General features: G+C 38.4%; 1 protein-coding gene across 2 annotated transcripts in view; it reads right to left on the bottom strand.

Annotated features, from left to right (window-relative positions):
* LOC150081121 (ubiquitin carboxyl-terminal hydrolase 24-like) overlaps nt 1–18,412 on the bottom strand; it is a 908,750-nt gene that overhangs the window by 100,152 nt on the left and 790,186 nt on the right. For both annotated transcript variants that reach the window (XM_090381072.1, XM_090381073.1), the window contains exon 52: nt 3,874–3,985. In XM_090381072.1, coding sequence (XP_090237198.1) covers nt 3,874–3,985 — 112 coding nt within the window. The remainder of the gene's footprint in view (nt 1–3,873; nt 3,986–18,412) is intronic.

Below are 18,412 nucleotides of genomic sequence, written 5' to 3'. Positions count from 1 at the left end.
GTGATATTTTATTTAATTTTAAATGATAAAAAGTAGTGTAAGGCAATTAAAAAAAAATCATAACATTTATAACCAGAAAAAAAATCCTCTGTTGATGCTTCTTTTCTGATTAAAAAGAGATTATATTATTACAAAATTGATCAGTTATAATTTGTTTGTGCACTGGAAAGTAGGGCCAAAATATAATCTTTTTGTCATCTACATCTTCAAAACTGTGAAAAATTTGTTCATTTATTGTATATTCACCTTTTTAAGGAATCTTAAGGCCAGTGAATGGAAAGTGGGATAGAGTTCATTTGAAGAACTGTAAACTCAAAATACTATCTAATAGAACTAACAGAACTTTTTGTTAAAATAAAGTAACATAATTAATCACTAAACAATAAACTAACAATAGTAATTATTCAATTTGATAATGATCTTGCCTTTTCTCTTTGGTTCAATGATCACAATAAAAATATGAATGTTTTAATATTATATTGTAGTTTTAAATGTTTTTCACCAACCTTATGTAGAAAAAAAACACAAAGAAAACGAAAACTGGAATCTTGGTAACTATGTATTTATAATAAATTATATTTGTCTGTATTTACAATAAATTATATTTAACTTTACAACTAAAATATATGAAATATACATATAAAATATACATTAAAATATACTGGGTTAAGAACAATAAAATACATTAAAATATACTAAATTAAAATCGATAAAACCAAAGCTTTCGAAGGCTCCTGCCTTCTTCTTCAGCGGTATTTTCTTTGTTCTGCGGTGCGTCTTTAAATACCAGCAGGTTCACGGTACTCATCACATGTTTCATTCCCACGTGTTCCGTTCTCTTGTGTTATGGAACCCGGAAGTGGCTCGAGAGTGGGTCATATGGAACCGTTCATCCCTTCTGAGGATAGTAGCCTCAAAGAGGGGATGGATCCGCATTCCTCTATCTCTATTAATGTTGACTGTGGAACAGATCCGCAAACTCTCAAGCCACTTGCGGTCCCAGAACTTATTCGCCCGATCGGTGATGATAGCCTCGTCCGGGGAGATGTGGTGCTGCTTCTCCCAAAAATGCTCGGCCACTATAGACGAAGACAAATGGGGAAGTTTGACAGACTTAGAGAACAAACCAAGTTTAGAGGCAATAGTGATAGTACTGCCAAGGATTTTATAGTGAATATGAGCAGTAAACAACTAACTAAAGATCAATTGGAGGTTCTAAATTTAGGACCAAAATTTTCCATGATTCCGTCCAGAATACCCGTTGCAGAAATAGCAATGGGCGTGGAAAGACCTATAAATAAACTTCCCGAAGATATGGCTAATGAAATTAGAGTTAAAACAGCAGCCATCCTCAGTCAAGCTAAAAACGCCCCCTCTAATCTCAATGTGAAGCAAAAATTAGCGATAAAAAGCCTCAAGCAAGATGATAGCATTGTGGTCTTACCCACGGACAAAGGTAGGGCAACGGTGGTTCTTGATAAGGAAGCATATCTAAATAAGGCGTTGGATTTATTGAATGATCATACAACCTATAAGGTTATTCAGAAAAGTCCACTGCTTAGCTTGGAACGGCAAGTGAATAGAATGGTACAGTGTTGGCTTAAGTCCAGCAAAATTTCCAAAGAACAATATTGGGTACTGCATGCTACAGGGAGCCAAATACTAAGATTTTATGGCTTGCCCAAAATTCATAAAATGGGTGTACCACTTAGACCCATAGTCTCATTTATAGGCAGTCCCACATATGCACTATCTGGTTTCTTAGCCAAATTATTATCTCCATTAGTAGGACTTTCTGAATTTAGTATTAAGGATAGCAAAGACTTTGTGCATTTTATTAGAAGCCAAAGCATAGAAGAGAATGAAATTATGATATCTTTCGACGTGAAATCTCTATTTACGTGTATTCCGATTGACCATGGAGTGCGTTGTGCACACATGGCCTTACAGAGAGATACTACTCTAAATACTAGAACACAATTAAATTTAGAGGATATTGAGAAAGGTATAGAATTATGCCTCTCAAGCACCACTATGGTGTTTGATAATACTATGTATAAGCAGGTTAACGGTACAGCCATGGGCTGCCCCATTAGCGCAATTCAATAGCATAAATTCAAATTGAGGAAAGACAGATGTAGGATAGATGTGCGGAAATTTGCCTTTAGCCAGCGGGTGGTTGGTGGGTGGAACAGACTTCCATCCCTTGTCGTGGAAGTTGATAGCCTAAATAAGTTTAAGGCTCAGCTGGACAGGTATTTCGAACGAACAGAGGGGTGAAGTGGAAGTGGTTATTTTTATTTATTTATGTTACTTTTTTTTTTTTTTTTGGCTGATGCTGCATAAGCTTGCTTTCTTGCATCAAATGCCTCTACTAATGCTAATGCTAATGCTAATGCAATTATAGCTAATTTAGCTATGGAGGAGCTCGAGGCTAGAATATTTAATGTTAGTGTTCTCCCTATGCGCCCCTGGAAAAGATACGTAGATGATACGTTTTCAATTATTCGAAAGGGGAGTGAAGATCAGGTGTTGAATATTTTAAACGGCTTCTCCCCATTCATACAATTTATCTCGGAGGCAGAAGAAGGAGGAGTTTTGCCGTTCCTAGATGTGTTGGTCTGTAGGGAAGACCAACAACTAAAGACTAAGGTCTATAGGAAATCGATGTGTAAAGGTCAATATTCGCACTACAATTCAGCTCAGGCCAACCATCATAGGAACAGTGTGGTTAGAACATTAGTTGACAGGGCAAAATCACACTGTAGTACCTCCGAGGATAGGAAGATAGAGTATGAACGCGTCACGACGGATCTTACAAAATGTGGCTACCCCCAGAGGATTATAGAAAAATATATTAAAGGAAATCAGAGGAGAGGCGAATCTTTTATGCCAGTATCCACTGCATATATTCCCTACTATCCGAGTCTAACCGATCACATAACTAGAATACTAAGAAATTATCAGACACGTTGTGTGCAGCTTCCGGGGCGGAGGCTGCACACAATCGTGTCACAAGTAAAGGACCCCATTCAAAAAGAGAATGCAAGTGGGGTCGTATACAGTATTAGATGCCCGGATTGTGGGGAGTGTTATGTAGGGGAAACAAAACGCCGTCTCAAAGACCGTCTGGGGGAGCACACTAAGGCAATAAGAAGTGCGGACTATGGTAAGTCCGCCGTGGCCGAGCATTTTTGGGAAAAGCAGCACCACATCTCCCTGGACGAGGCTATCATCACCGATCGGGCGAATAAGTTCTGGGACCGCAAGTGGCTTGAGAGTTTGCGGATCTGTTCCACAGTCAACATTAATAGAGATAGAGGAATGCGGATCCATCCCCTCTCTGAGGCTACTATTAACCCACTCTTGAGCCACTTCCGGTTCCATAACACAAGAGAACGGAACACGTGGGAATGAAACATGTGATGAGTACCGTGAACCTGCTGGTATTTAAAGACGCACCGCAGAACAAAGAAAATACCGCTGAAGAAGAAGGCAGGCGCCTTCGAAAGCTTTGGTTTTATCGATTTTAATTTAGTATATTTTAATGTATTTTATTGTTCTTAACCCAGTATATTTTAATGTATATTTTATATGTATATTTCATATATTTTAGTTGTAAAGTTAAATATAATTTATTGTAAATACAGACAAATATAATTTATTATAAATACATAGTTACCAAGATTCCAGTTTTCGTTTTCTTTGTGTTTTATTTCTACATAAGGTTGGTGAAAAACATTTAAAACTACAATATGAACATACCCAACCTCAGAGGCCTGTTTGAAGAATTTTAATATTAGCTGATTTAATTACATAGTAAATAAAAATATTTGTTTATTTTCTTTAAAATAACATGAGCCAATTTCTTACCACAGGTCCTTTGAGGAGTTAAATCACAACTAAGAACTAAAGTAGCCAAAGTAGCATGGAGATTCCCAAATTCATGTGTCTGAACTGGACTCCATCTTCTTGGAAATGACTCCTATATACAATGAAATTTATAACTTGGCATTATCTAATGCTGCTAGCATTATGAAAAACCAAAAAAATAAAAAATAAACTATTCTATTATTATGTGCTTATCTAGCTTGAATTATTCTTCAAAGAATTTCTGATGTATATATATCACAGAATATACAAATTACTTATGCAATTATGCATTTACCTCTACATGTAGAACAGATGAAATGTCAATTACAACAAAGTCTAACTTATGTGGAATTCTGTTGAATTCACATTAATATCTAAATTTATGTTTCCCCACAACTGATAGATAATTTAATTTTAAAACAAATACAGAGAGAACATTTGCTTTATTACTTCATATTACAATTGTAATATGTTATTTGTCTTTCTGTATAGAAAGATGGGTATTCTTTCTGTATCCGTCTTTCTGTTGCTGTTATTTGGTTTTTAGGAGCATTAGCAACTAAGGCCATATTGCTCTGGGGATATGCAGTGGTCATTCCCTGACCTTTCTGCATCCTCCGTATTTGGTGGCTCACGGGCTCGAACCCCAGTCTAATCAAGAAGCGTGTGCTACGCACTGCTGCTCCTTCCCACCTGGCTACGGAGGCACCCCCTTCTTTCTGTATATTGGTATCTAGATACATATTTCTGTATCTAGACACCAATGTCAAATGTTATACATGTTATTGCTGCAAACAGTGATACTTCTTGTTGTGGTGGAGGGGGGGGACCCCATGTAGAATAGGAAAAGAGCAACAGACTCATATAGAAGTCATGTTCCATTTTTCAGTGGTGATAATAACTTGGCAGTAATGCAAGAAAAGTGGTTTTGTGTTAGAATTTAGTGGTTTTCAAGGTAGAATTTAAAAAGCATTGTAATTGGCAGGCACACATTTATATTATATACACAGTGATGTCTATGGTTGTATGGCAAAATATAAGACAATTTTCTTTGATGCTAAAAAGGACGTTTCATGTTCACTATAAGATATATGAGAAAAATAAGAAATAAGATATATCAGCATGCAATGTGAATTTAATCTAAAACCTATTGTAAGTTTAGACCAAGGCTTGGAACTCATTGAAACTTACAATTCATTTTGCAAATATAGAAACTGCAAGTTATCTTACAACTTTCGTTATACTTATCCTTTAGTATGTGTTTTTAAGATTTACATTTCTTTTAAAATGAAGGTGTTTAATCCAACACATGGCAACATTCTAAAGAAAACACATGCTTGTGAAGGATCCTTTTAGGGTAGAATAAAGTTGCAATTTAAGTACATCTAAAAAGTCATATCTGCAGCTGATACACTGAAAGACAAAATTCATGGGATGTCTGGTTCCTGGGCAATGCGACTAGTCCTCTCACTAGTGGACGAACCCACCACTTGGCAGGTATATAGGTACACTGCATTAGTGTAAACAGCATTTTGATGTCAGTATGGATAAACATCTTGAGTTAACTGACTTTGAAAGAGGGATGATAGTGGGTGTCTGACACATGGATCACTCTATTGGGAAAGTAGTACAGAAATTGCACTATCCCCGTTCGACAGTATCAAGAATGTATCGGGAATATGGCATTTCCAGAATAACATCTCATCATGGACAGCGCTGTGGGCAGAGAATGGTGGTGGATGAAAGTGGCTGTCGATGTCTGTCTCATTGTTTCAGCCAACCAGAGAGAGACGGTGGCACATATCACTGCCGACTTCAAGGAGGGGGTTGTCAGAAATGTCTTCACCAAGACCATCAGGCAATCATTAGCTGCAATAGGTTATGGGAGCTGCTAACACACCAGAGTTCCATTGTTAATGCCACGACGAGGGAATCTATGCCTCAACTGGGTGAAAGAACATCGGCACTGGATCTTGGATGATTGGAGATGGGTCTATCTAGTTATATTGGAGGTGGCAAAGGAAGTAAGCAAACCCTTAGCCATAATTATCAGCGCATCCTTGGATTCAGGAGAGGTCCCCACAGACTGGAGATGTGCAAATGTATCCCCAATTCACAAAGGGGGGTTGAAGGGTGACACGAGTAATTACAGACCAGTTAGTTTAACTTCTGTTGTGGGTAAAATAATGGAGTCACTGGTTAAAGATGCATTACAGGATCATCTAGACAAGATTGCAGCAATAATTCAGACAGCATGGGTTTGTTAAGGGAAAGTCTTGTCTGACAAATTTGATTGGATATTATGATGTGGCTACAAAGGAACTGGATGCACAAAATAATTTTGATATTATATACTTGGATTTCAGGAAAGCTTTTGACGCTGTTGCGCACGGAAGACTACTATACAAATTGGAGCAGAATGGTATTAAGGGTAAGTTGCTACAATGGATAAAAGGATGGTTGAGTGGGAGAAGATAGAGGGTGGTAATCAATGGGTGCTGCTCTTTGTGGACTAATGTTATTAGTAGAGTCCACAGGGTTTGATGTTTGGTCCACTGTTGTTTTGTATATTTATCAATGACATTGATGAAGGTATTAACCCAGGGCTCACATCTGGTGAGTATGGGCTTGGCACACTCAGGGTCCTCAGCTGGATATCATCATTTTTCTCTTTCTTTTTCTTGGTGATTCCCTTCTACTTCTGACTCTCTCTCTCTCTCTCTCTCTCGGTAACCCAATTTCTTTTTTGGCCGGTGACGACATAAGCCTCAGGCTTCCTTGCACCATATGGCTAATAATAATACAATACATAATACATACAGGCTTAGTGTCGAAGTTTCCAGATGATACGAAGTTGGCAGGGTTGTTAATGACAGTAATGACAGTGAGCTACTACAACAGGATCTAGAAAATTTGGGCAGATGGGCTGAGAAGTGGCAACTGAAGTTTAACTTTGACAAATGCAAAGCACTGCATATGGGTAGAAGTAACCCCAGAGGAACGTACCAACTGTGTGGTACTACACTTAGAGTGGTAGAAAATGAAAAAGACCTGGGATTAATTGTGCAGTCAGATATGAAGTTTTTTGAGCAATGCAGACAGGCTGCCAGAGCAGGCCATGGGGTTTTGTCAATGATATACAGGAATTCTGCTAGCAGGGAAAAGGAAGTGATTGTCCCTTTGTATAAGGCAATGGTCAGGCCATGCCTTGAATACTGCGTACAGGTTTGGAGGCCTCATTTTCGGAAGGATGTAGATTTGTTTGAGCATGTACAGAGAAGGGCAACAAGATTGGTGAGCGGAATGAAGGGATCCTCTTACCAAGAGAGACTTAAGTTCTGCAAATTGCAGCAGTTGGAGACTAGGCACCTGCGAGGTGATCTGATTGAGGTGTATAAGGCATTGAATGGGTTGAGCATGCTGAATTCTAATCTGATTCTTCCACTTGTTCAGATTACGAACCTAAGTGGGCATAAATTCAAATTGAGGAAAGACAGCTGTAGAATAGAATAGCGGAAATTTGCCTTTAGCCAGGTGGTGGTTAATTGTTGAACAAACTTCCATCTGTAGTTGTGGTAGTTGATAGGTTAAATAAATTTAAGGAGGAACTGGACAAACATTTAGAGGGAATGGTTGTGTGAAATTTTTTTGGCTGATGCTGCATAAGCTCATACGATTGCTTTCTTGCATCACATGCCATGATTACTATTACTATTTTCAGTTATTTCGAGCGGATGGGAGGGTGCATTTCTGGTGGAAACCGCACAAAGCTATGCACCCGTTATGTCAACAAGGAACTGTTCAGGCAGATGGACGGTTGGTAATGGTCTAGGGCATGTTCAATTGGCATTTAAAGGGCATGTTCAATTGGCACACGTTGGGACCTCTGGTATGTCTAGATGCATCTCTGAATGGTCCATGTTATGTGTGCATCCTTGCAGACCATCTGCATCCCTTTGTGGTCATCGTGCACCGACAGGGATGGACTCTTCCAGCAGGACAATGTACCTCCTCACAAAGCCGTGGTGACTAGAACATGGTTCGAAGAGCATTCTGCAGATTTTATCACCACGGAATAGCCTCCCCGTTCACCAAACATGAACCCTGAGGAGCTTCTTTGGGATGCTGTGGAAAGGTCTGTTCGAGCTCTGCATCTTCCACTCAGGAATGCAACGGAATTATGGACAGCAGTGCAGCAAGCATGAATGGAAATATCTGTGGAAAGCTTTTGTGAACTAGTGGACTCAATGCCTTGCCATGTCACTGCCCATATTTGGGCGAAAGGTGGGCCTACCTGTTATTAAGTAGGTATCCTGCGATTATTGTCCACTCAGTGTATTATGTTCTGGACAGTTTGAGGTTCATTTTCATGGAACAAGAGGGAGTCTCATTATTCAGATTTTATTGATCAGCCACTTACATTTCACTATGTTTAATGGCTCACCTAATCCACTAATTAGTTCTGGGAACACAAGTTTTATGTCCATATGAACATATATCTTTGTGTGCATACCTTCACTCTTTCATGAACATAGAAACTGTAAAATGCCTAAATATTTAAGCAACATGCAGACACATTTGTGCATGAAAAACTTTACTGTATACAGGATGTCTCAAAAATATACGGCATAACTTCAGGAATGAGTTCCTCATATGTAGACAATAAAAATATTTTATATCAACATAGATCCGGAAATGCTTGGTTTTCGAGTTTTGAAGGTCTGTCTATGACACTTAATTGTTCACATCACCTTATAGTAATTGTTCAAAATTATTCAAAATACCAGATTCTGTCAGTACCTTGTGATGAATACAGGCTTCACATCGACGTCTCATGGACTCACGAAGACAATGCCAAATTCCTGGCATGTTTCGTATTGTCTCACAATCTGCCACAATTCGATTGCAGAGAGTTTCCACATCAGCTACCGTAGTTGAATACACCAATGACTTTAAATGACCCCAGAAGAAGAAATCTAGCGGGTTTAAATCAGTTGAGCGTGGAGGCCAGGCAGTTGGTCCACCCCTCTACTTCAGCAGTCGTAGATCTTGGTCATTCTCTGTCGGCAGCACGAGTTGTAAAGGTCCCATGTTCACAAAGGCGGTGATGGATACCTTCAAACGTTTTCCTGTCTGGACATCTTCGTTCTGGGAACATTTCGTGGTACAAACAACGAGCCTCCAGAGCATTGCCGTCTGCCAAACCATACATAAAGTGCATATCCGCTTGCTCCTGATTTGAGTAAATGGTCGGAATGGAAAACCACCAGATTTTGTCAGTACCTTGTGATGAAGGAAATCACCTGCAGGAGATAAGACATTCTGGTTAATAACTCAGGAACCAAGCATTTCTGGAACTAGGTTGATATAAAATATTTTTATTGTCAACATATGAGGAACATTCCTGAAGTTATGCCATATATTTTTGAGACCCCCTGTATATATATATATATTTACTCTATATTTTTAAAATATAGAGTAAATAAAATCAATATTAAAATACCAAAAAAAAAATAATTAAATAACAAAGTGATAAAATCGAATGGCAAAACAATTAAAGTGATAAAATATGACAGGTGTTTTCAGGTGTGAATTTTATCCATTATTAACTGAAATCTAAAAAAAAAATATCGTCAGGTTTTGTGAAAAATAATGTAGTGTTCAACTAGAATGCATCTCCATGACAATGTTTCCTTCATGTTTCAGATGATTAAAAGTACAGTTCATATCCAAACGTCACAGATTTTATTGCTTTTACTGGTTTGCCATTTGATTCCACTACTTTTATTATTTTTATCAGTATTTAACGAGTGTTTTAATAGTGTTTGTAAGTTCATTAATACAAATATTCCTGGTGATTAAGCCTATTTAATGGGCCATAATTGCCAGGAATTAACATGAATATTCTCACATGTTAAGGAACAAGTAATTTAGTTAATGTTTCTTTCTATTGTCTGGTTTATATATATATATATATATATATATATATAAACCAGATACATATATATATATATATATATATATATATCTTTATATATATATATATATATATATTATTTTTTTTTTTAAATCAGATGACATAACAGGGCTGACAGTAGAGGAACCAGTAGCAGGAAGTGATCATGGAGTTCTACGGTGGATGATGACGAGAGAGGTAGCAAAAGTAAAAGGCAAAGGAATGGGTTTTAATTTCAGAAAAGGAAATTACGATGCCTTAAGGTACTACATGGCCTCTATTAACTGGGTAGATATCATGCAGAAAATGAATACATTTGAACTGTGGTATGCTTTTAAAACATTAATCACAGATGCCTTGAATGCGTATATAGCATTAAAAAAATACTCCACGAGGAGGGTTCCAAGTTGGATGAATAGTGAAGTTGCCACATTACTTGAGCAGAAAAAGGCGGCATGGAAAGGTTACAGAGCAATAAAAAGTACTGAAGCCTATAACAGCTATAAGGTGATGTGTAATAGAGCCACAGAAAAGGTTCGACAGGCAAAGGCAGTTTATGAGAAATCACTAGCAGAGCAAAGAGGGGGGATAAAGAATTCTTCACATATATAAATGCCAAGAAGAGCAGGACAAACCAGATCGGACCTTTACTTAAGGGAAAGGGGATAGTATTAAATACACCTGCTGCCGTTGCAGATGAACTCAACAGTTATTTTGCATCGATATTTACAAATGAAAAACCTTTTGTGGCAATGGGAAATTGTTTGAGCGAAGTTAAAAAATATGTAATTAATGATATTTTGAAATTTCGAAAGATTATTTAATGAAAAAACTTTCGAGCCTACAGGCCAGTAAGGCTCCTGGAGTTTATGAAATATACCCTATAATCTTAAGGGAGGCGGCAAGCGAGTGTATTGAACCATTAAGGCTAATTATGCGAGCATCACTAGACTCTGGGGAGATTCCCTTAGATTGTAAAAGTGCAAATGTATCTCCCATACATAAGGGTGGCTCTAAAAGTGAAGTTGGAAATTATCGACCTGTCAGTCTGACTTCAGTAGTAGGGAAAATCATGGAGGCAATGATCAAGGGTGGAATTCAGGATCATTTGGATCGAATTGAAATTCTCAAGGATACTCAGCATGGTTTTGTAAAGGGAAAATCATGTTTAACAAATCTGGTTCGCTATTTCGAAAGGGTCACTCACGAGCTGGATTTAGGGAATAATTTCGACATTGTTTATTTAGATTTCGGCAAAGCTTTTGATTCAGTCCCACATGAGCTGGAACAGGTTGGAATCACTGGGAAAATCCTTAGATGGATAGAAGGATGGCTTCAAGGGGAGGCAGAGGGTTGTGATAAATGGCTATTCCTCAGATTGGGTTAATGTAAGAAGTGGGGTTCCCCAAGGATCAGTATTAGGACCACTGTTGTTTTTAATTTTCATAAACGACATTGATGAAGGGATAGAGGGGGTGATGTCTAAATTTGCAGATGATGTTAAAATTGGCAGAGTAGTTAATGATCACTGTCAAGCTGAGCTTCTTCAGAGAGACCTAGATAGACTTCAGGAATGGTCAGAAAAATGGCAGCTATGCTTTAATCCAACAAAGTGTAAGGTATTACACCTGGGAAACAGTAATCCCAAAATAACTTATTCAGGGACTTGGGTGTTACGATACGGTCAGACGTGAAATTCTCTGAGCATTGTAAACAGGTTGCAAGGAAGGCCCATGGTATCCTATCGATGATGTATTGAACTTTTGCAAGTAGAGATAGGGACGTGATAATCCCATTATATAAGGCTTATGTTAGACCACACTTGGAATACTGTGTTCAAGTATGGAGACCACACCTAAAGAAAGACATCAATCTTCTTGAAAGGGTGCAAAGACGGGTAACTCACCTGGTGAGATCGGCAAAAGGGCGTCCTTATGAAGAAACACTTCGAATATGCGGGTTGCAGAGTTTGGAAACTAGACACCTTAGAGGAGATTTGATTGAGGTGTTTAAGGCTCTGAGCGGCATCAGTAAAATGAATGAGCACGAAATTTTCAAGATTATAAATGATGCTAGAACTAGGGGACATAAATTCAAGTTACGGGGGAAATGTTTAGATTGGACTGCAGGAAGTTTTATTTTAGCCAGCGAGTTATAAATTACTGGAATAAGTTGCCTTGATGGGTGGTAGAGGAAGACAGTTTGGGGAAATTCGAAGGTCATCTTGGATAGTACTTTCGGGTAAGGGAAGCGCATAGGATGATAGGTTTGATTTCCTTTTTTTTTTATTAATTATTATTATTTATTTATTTTTTGTTTTTATCATTGTTTTGTTCGGATTTTTTTTTTGGCTGGTGCAGCATAAGCCATAGGCTTTCTTGCACCATGCGGCCATTGCTAATACTAATATGAGGAGAGGTTGAAAACTTTCTAACTTCTCATAAGAGGAATGCTGGAAAGTTGTGAAAACTCATTTATTTTTCAACATAGGCTACTCTTAATTCAACACTCTTTCTGGCACAATCCACCAGCTTTCATAACCACCTCAATTTAAATAAAATTTTCACTCAAACTAGCTATTAACTGTATCCATCACAGCACTGTCTGTTCTTTCATGTCCTTTTTGAGAATTGGAAATAGAAAATAGTATGATGAAGCCAAATCTGGTGAGACGATGTAATAGCTCGAATCCGCAGTCACACAGCGTTGTCTGAGTCACAAATGCTGAATGCCGGTGCATTGTGTTGATGCAAGAGGACTCTTTGGACAATTTTCTGCTCTTGAGCTTCAATTCCTCCAAGACGTTTCTGGGAGGAAAGCAAGAACGACTGATCTATACCAAGAATCGGGAAACTGATCCTCTAAAAAAATTTGGTTGTGGAAATGTAGCAACAGCTCTAGAGAGTGAGATGGAAGATGTTTTATCATCTCATACTGAATATCATCTGGTCCTGAGGCACTCATTTTCGAGGTAGCAAGTGCAATCAATTCCACTTGACTAAAAGGCAGGTTATAAGACTCAGCTTTGCTTGAAGAGAAGTCGAGGTTTTGTTTCCCGACTTTCTTCTTTAAAACTAGGAACCCTGCAGAGTACGAGGTTTCAGCAGATATGCTGGAGAATACTTCTACTAGAGTGTTGGCAATAGCAGTTGGGTCTGCTAATGTACGACCATTATGTTGTAACACAGATGAGGAAACTATCAAGTGTATTTACCCTTCATTTTCCGAATTTTATCCCAGACTACTTTGGCACTAGTCATCTGGTTAAGTGAGGATGTAAACTTGACCCAACATTCCTTTTGGCTCTGTTGGCGTATAAATCATGCTTTGGCATGGGCATATTTAAAGTCCATAAGATTTTTGGTGATGGGGTAATTTGGGAATTTTCCCCATGCCTGATTTTGTAACTTTCTTGCTTCTTTACATTCTTGGTTCCACCATGGCTTTGGAAAATGTGGAAATCAGGAGGATGTTTTTGGAATTGCAATTGCCACTGTATGGATAATACACACTCTATGATATACTTCACTGCTTCATCAATTGATTCCTGTTGAATTTGTACAGGATCAAATTCTGTAAGCTATGAAAATGTACTCCAGTCTGCTTGATCATACTTCCACTGTGGAATTCTAAATTGATGACAAGATTGTCCATCCACCATGGTAGATATTACAGGGAGGTGATCGCTTCCATAAGGATTCTGTTCCACTTCCCAGGAAATCATAGGTAGTAGAGAAGTTGAGCAGATGGAGAGACCGATGGCAGAGAAAGTATGGGTAGGCATATGGAAATAGGTGTTGATTCCCATATTTAGTAATGAAAGGCTGTTATTGTCGAGCACATGTTTAGCAATACGACCTCATTCATTAGTTTCTGCACTACCCCATAGGGTACTATGCCCATTAAAGTCTCCAAGAAGTAAAAAAGGAGAGGGCAATTGTGTAATAAGATCGTTGAGATCTGCCTGGGAAATGTCTGTCCCAGAAGGCAAATATGTAGAACACATTGTGAGAAAAGACCCTATTGCTAAGCGAATGGCTACTGCTTCTAGGTTAGTGTTTAATTGAGAAAGGGGTATGGTTGCTCACGAGGACTGCAACTCCTCGTGTCTTTATGGATAGCAGTAAGATTTCGCAAGATGGGGTCATCATTTGGCTTTAGGTACGTTTCTTGCAGACAAAAGCAAACAGGTTCATATTTGCACATTAGCATTTTGACATCCATATTTCGTCAGAATCCACGACAATTCCATTGCAATAATTTAGCCAATTATTACTTGGAGTTAGTGGAACCATTGGCTGGCTTCTGAAGTAATGCGGCTTTTGATTGGCCCACCTTGGATTTTACTCTGCCTTTGGGAAATTGAGGGTGTCCAGTATCCATTTCTTCTTCAGGATGAAGATTCAGAATAGATTCTTCCACACTTTCCTCTTCTTCATTTACCTCCAGTACCTCACTAATAACATGCGGGGTTTTAATTGGAGGAGGTTTTTCTTTAGGTGCTATTTCCTTGGTTGGTATTGAGATGGGAGTAGCGACTGCTTTACCTTGCTGTGCTTGTGTCAACAAGTATCGGACTTGGGGTGTAAAAGAATCACGTGGCGAGACTGAAATGTCAGTTTGCGTTGAAATAGAAACCTTCCTCAGAACTGCTTGTGCTTACACTATTTACTGATGTTACCTGTTTCTTTGTGGAAGCAAAGAAACAGGTAACAGGTAACAAGACAGAACAAAACATGGGATGTTTTGTTCTGTCTTGATTTTTTGAATTTGTTTTTCCCCTTTCCATCTTTGGAAAGAGGAAATTTAGGAGTTTTAAATGTAAGGATAAGAACCCTAGTTGGGACTAGTTTTCTCTCCTTACCCATAAATATCCTCTTAATGGATGTCACTCCTTGATTTCTCAGTTCGGTGCATATCTCCTCTTTGGATGTTTCAAGGAAATCCTACTTGGCAATTACACCACGTGATGTATTCAATGTCCCATGTGGTGATATCTTAATTGGAATGCCCCAAGAGATGTTGCGTGGAGAAGAAATTCTAAATATTGCACAGAGGAAGTTTCTACTAAAATCACCCGATCTAAATCGTTTTACCGACTTTGGGGACCCTGCCAGCCCTTCAAGACCCCTCTGAATGAAGAATGGTGACATTTTACCTATTTCTTTTACACCGGTAGAATGTATGATAAGGAATCGAGGTACAGAAGGTGGTGAGCTTCCGTTTGGTGTTTCTTTTTTGATGTTATATTCTCTTCATCAATTTCAGGCAGGGACCTCATAGAGCCCCAGAGGGGTTATAAGCGTAAACAAAAAGTTTCCGGTGCCCTAAGTACCTCACTCACCACAGAGCCCAACGAGGGGATGCCCACTTGTGAACTAGCAGGTACTGCGTACATGAATGGGATGCCAAGTTCACTTAGGAGCACCATACCCACATTTCCAATAAGCCTTGATCCAGTCCCAGGAACAAAGGGAGGGAGACTTATTGAAATGCAGTTGACCCTAGCAATAAGGACCACCCGCCGATTGATCCCATCTGTCTTGTTGAAGCAGCGGCCAAAGTGGTATATTAGGGTTGGGCCCCTCACCCACCAGGATCCCCCTTTCCAAGTTTCTATGGGTTGCGGCACACAGCTGCACATGCTGGATTCTAATGATGTAACCCTGGAACAAAGGTATGGGCATTAGATCCCAGTGATGCTAATCTGGAAGGCCAGCAGCATCACTGGGAGTCCCCTCCATGTACAGGTGTCCATCGAGGGGCTATAATAAATAACAAAGTTAGTGTGAATTCAGCTTAGCATATTAGAGGCAATGTAATTTGGAAATATTCATGTTACAAAACATAAAATGCTTAGGCTAATTAGTTTCTTCAATAAATATAATCACTGTGACGAATAACATCAAGAAATAGAAAAAATGATGAATTAATCAAACATAAAATGAACAATTAAATATAAGGAGAAAAGTCAACAAGACAAATGTTAAGTAGTTTATATCATTATTGCAAAAAAACTACATAGCAGCCAAATTTTGACTTTCAAAAAATTGGAGATATGGTATTTGTAAGGAGGAGGAGAAAAACAGGAGTGCTTTCCAAAAGACAGAACAAAAAGAGGAGACTTTTTTGGAAAAGTAGAATTTTTTTTTTAAATCCACACTGCACTAGAAATTAAATTTGACAGGCAAAATACACAGTTTATATTAAAATACCAGCAGAGGATTGTTTAACAGTGCAGTATGCTTTTAAACATTAGCTTATATAACATTTTTCTATATGTAGATTGTTGTTTGGATTGTCTTTACAGATATCAACTGATTATGACTGGTTCAAAAAAGATACTGTTTGAAGACTTTGCTCTCTTCAGAAATTTTCGCAACAATGGCCCTGTGGCAGTAGACTTGGACTATCAGGAACATTTCCATAGCTTCACTGGAAAGAGAAGACCCGAACTAAAGTTTTTCTAATCTGGAGCTAAACATTTTCTCACACTCGGCACTAATTTTTAAAATTCCAAGCATGATGGGATAATTTGCTATATTTCAAACTTCTTGTTAGTTCCCAACCAAGGACCACTGTACAATTTTTTTCTCCTTTCCTAATAGCATCTGGTAGGTTCTTGCACAAAACTGACAGAAATGGTGTTGCAAAATGTCTATTGCTTTATCATTATTTTTGATGATACTAAGAATTACTGGAAATTTGTGCTACCTCAGCATTTATGGGTACATAATTTTTCAGTGGGAACTTGTGAACTAAGTAGTCACAAATAGCCATGGTACTTCCTCACTGAGCAAAAGAACAGCATCTTCTCCTCTTGTTTTCGACTCTCCACAACTGTGGCAGTAGAAATGCCCATGACTAAATCAGAATCACCTTTCTTGTTGAGTCTGCTACGGTAATCAATAATTTATGAAATGGAAGATTTGAGAACTGCTGAAAAAATAAATTTGTACATGACATTCTTCAACATATCTCGGAGCAATGACTTCAATACATTGATGGGAGGTATGTTGGATTGAAGAGCTATGTTTGGATTTTAAGATGTTGGCATAACATTTAAAAGAAACAAGCAAATTGTATTATTTAAGAAGAGAGGAACACAAACAAAAATTTTCTGCAGGAGTGATGAAAACATGTTTAGAATGTGTGTGTTTAGGAAAGATTTTTTTCCTTGAGTTTGTCAATTTGTCTTCTTTCAAACTTTTGGATTACACACTGGACATGAGTCATTGGCACTCACCAGTGATTCTTTCTTGTAATTTTCAATTTAGTAATTCTGAAAAGTGCCTATATTTCTTATTCTCTTCTTTAAACAGACTTGTCAAAGTTTTCATTGTTCTGCTGCACACACACACACACACACACACACACATCATAACGTGCATTATCAACACTAAATTCCAGACAGTGTTTGAAGGAACCTCACATTCTTTCAAGTTGTTTATTATTATTATTAGCCATATGGTGCAAGGAAGCTTGAGGCTTATGCTGCACCAACCAAAAATTTTTTAATTACCCCGAGAGAGAGAGAGAGAGAGAGAGAGAGAGAGAGAGAGCAGTAGAAGGGAATCACCAAGAAAATGAATGATGATATCCAGCTCAGGACCCTTGGTGTGCCAAGCCCATACTCACCAGATGTGAGCCCCTGGGGTTAGAAAAATAAGAAGAATATGTTCCCCTATTGGGAATGAGAGTAGCCTTGTTCAGGCGAAGTTTTTATAGCTCCAGAAAATAGAGAAGTTTTTTCTGTTTTATTAACTTAAATTGGCATATTAACTTATTTTCAAGCCAAAATAAAAAAAAAAATTCTTTTTTTTTGGTAGATAGCGATTTTGTAGGTTATTATTTAGTATCGGTAAGAGTATCCAATCCCCGTGTTTTACAAGTTTTGCAGCTCTGGCGAACGGAAAGTATTTTTTGATATACAGGGTGTTTCAGTTAAACGTTTCAGAACTTCTAAGAGGGGTAGGGTACATCCTGACAACTCGAAATCATATAGCAATGTGGGGTCGGAAATGCTTTCCTGAAGCGGTGTTGTACACAGAAGCACCATAAAGAAAAGAGACCGCAAGCGAGAAATCGTTTTAATAATACATGAAAAGAAGCAAAAGGTACATGGATTAAAGTAAGTGTTCGAAGTTTCTTTCACGGGCTACAATGCACGCCTCACATCTCCGACGCATGGACATCCGAACATTCTGGAATACTCCAGGCAGCGTGTCCAGACACAGCAACCGGAGGATTATGCACCTCGTATTGCTTTCGCACAGTGGTACCTTGGAAAATGTGCTACAAATCCCCTTTTTCCTGCTGAAGTGTTGTTTTCCGATGAGGCATCCTTCACAAGGGAAGGAATTTTCAACACGCATAACGACCATATCTGGGCGGTTGAGAACCCGCATGCAATACGACGTCATGCAGCACAGATTCGATTTTCGGTCAATGTATGGGCCGGTATTATGGGAGATCACCTCATCGGACCTTACCTGTTACCGTGTCGTCTAACCGGACCTATCTACTTGATCTTTCTGCAGCAGGTATTGCCACAACTTTTGAGAGATGAACAGATTTCTGCAT

Source organism: Mastigoproctus giganteus, chromosome 9, assembly GCF_048544385.1.
Source record: "Mastigoproctus giganteus isolate SK-2022 chromosome 9, ASM4854438v1, whole genome shotgun sequence".
NCBI lineage: Eukaryota > Metazoa > Arthropoda > Arachnida > Uropygi > Thelyphonidae > Mastigoproctus > Mastigoproctus giganteus.
The sequence above is the reverse complement of the archived record's forward strand: the minus strand, read 5'-3'. Positions and strand labels throughout refer to the sequence as shown.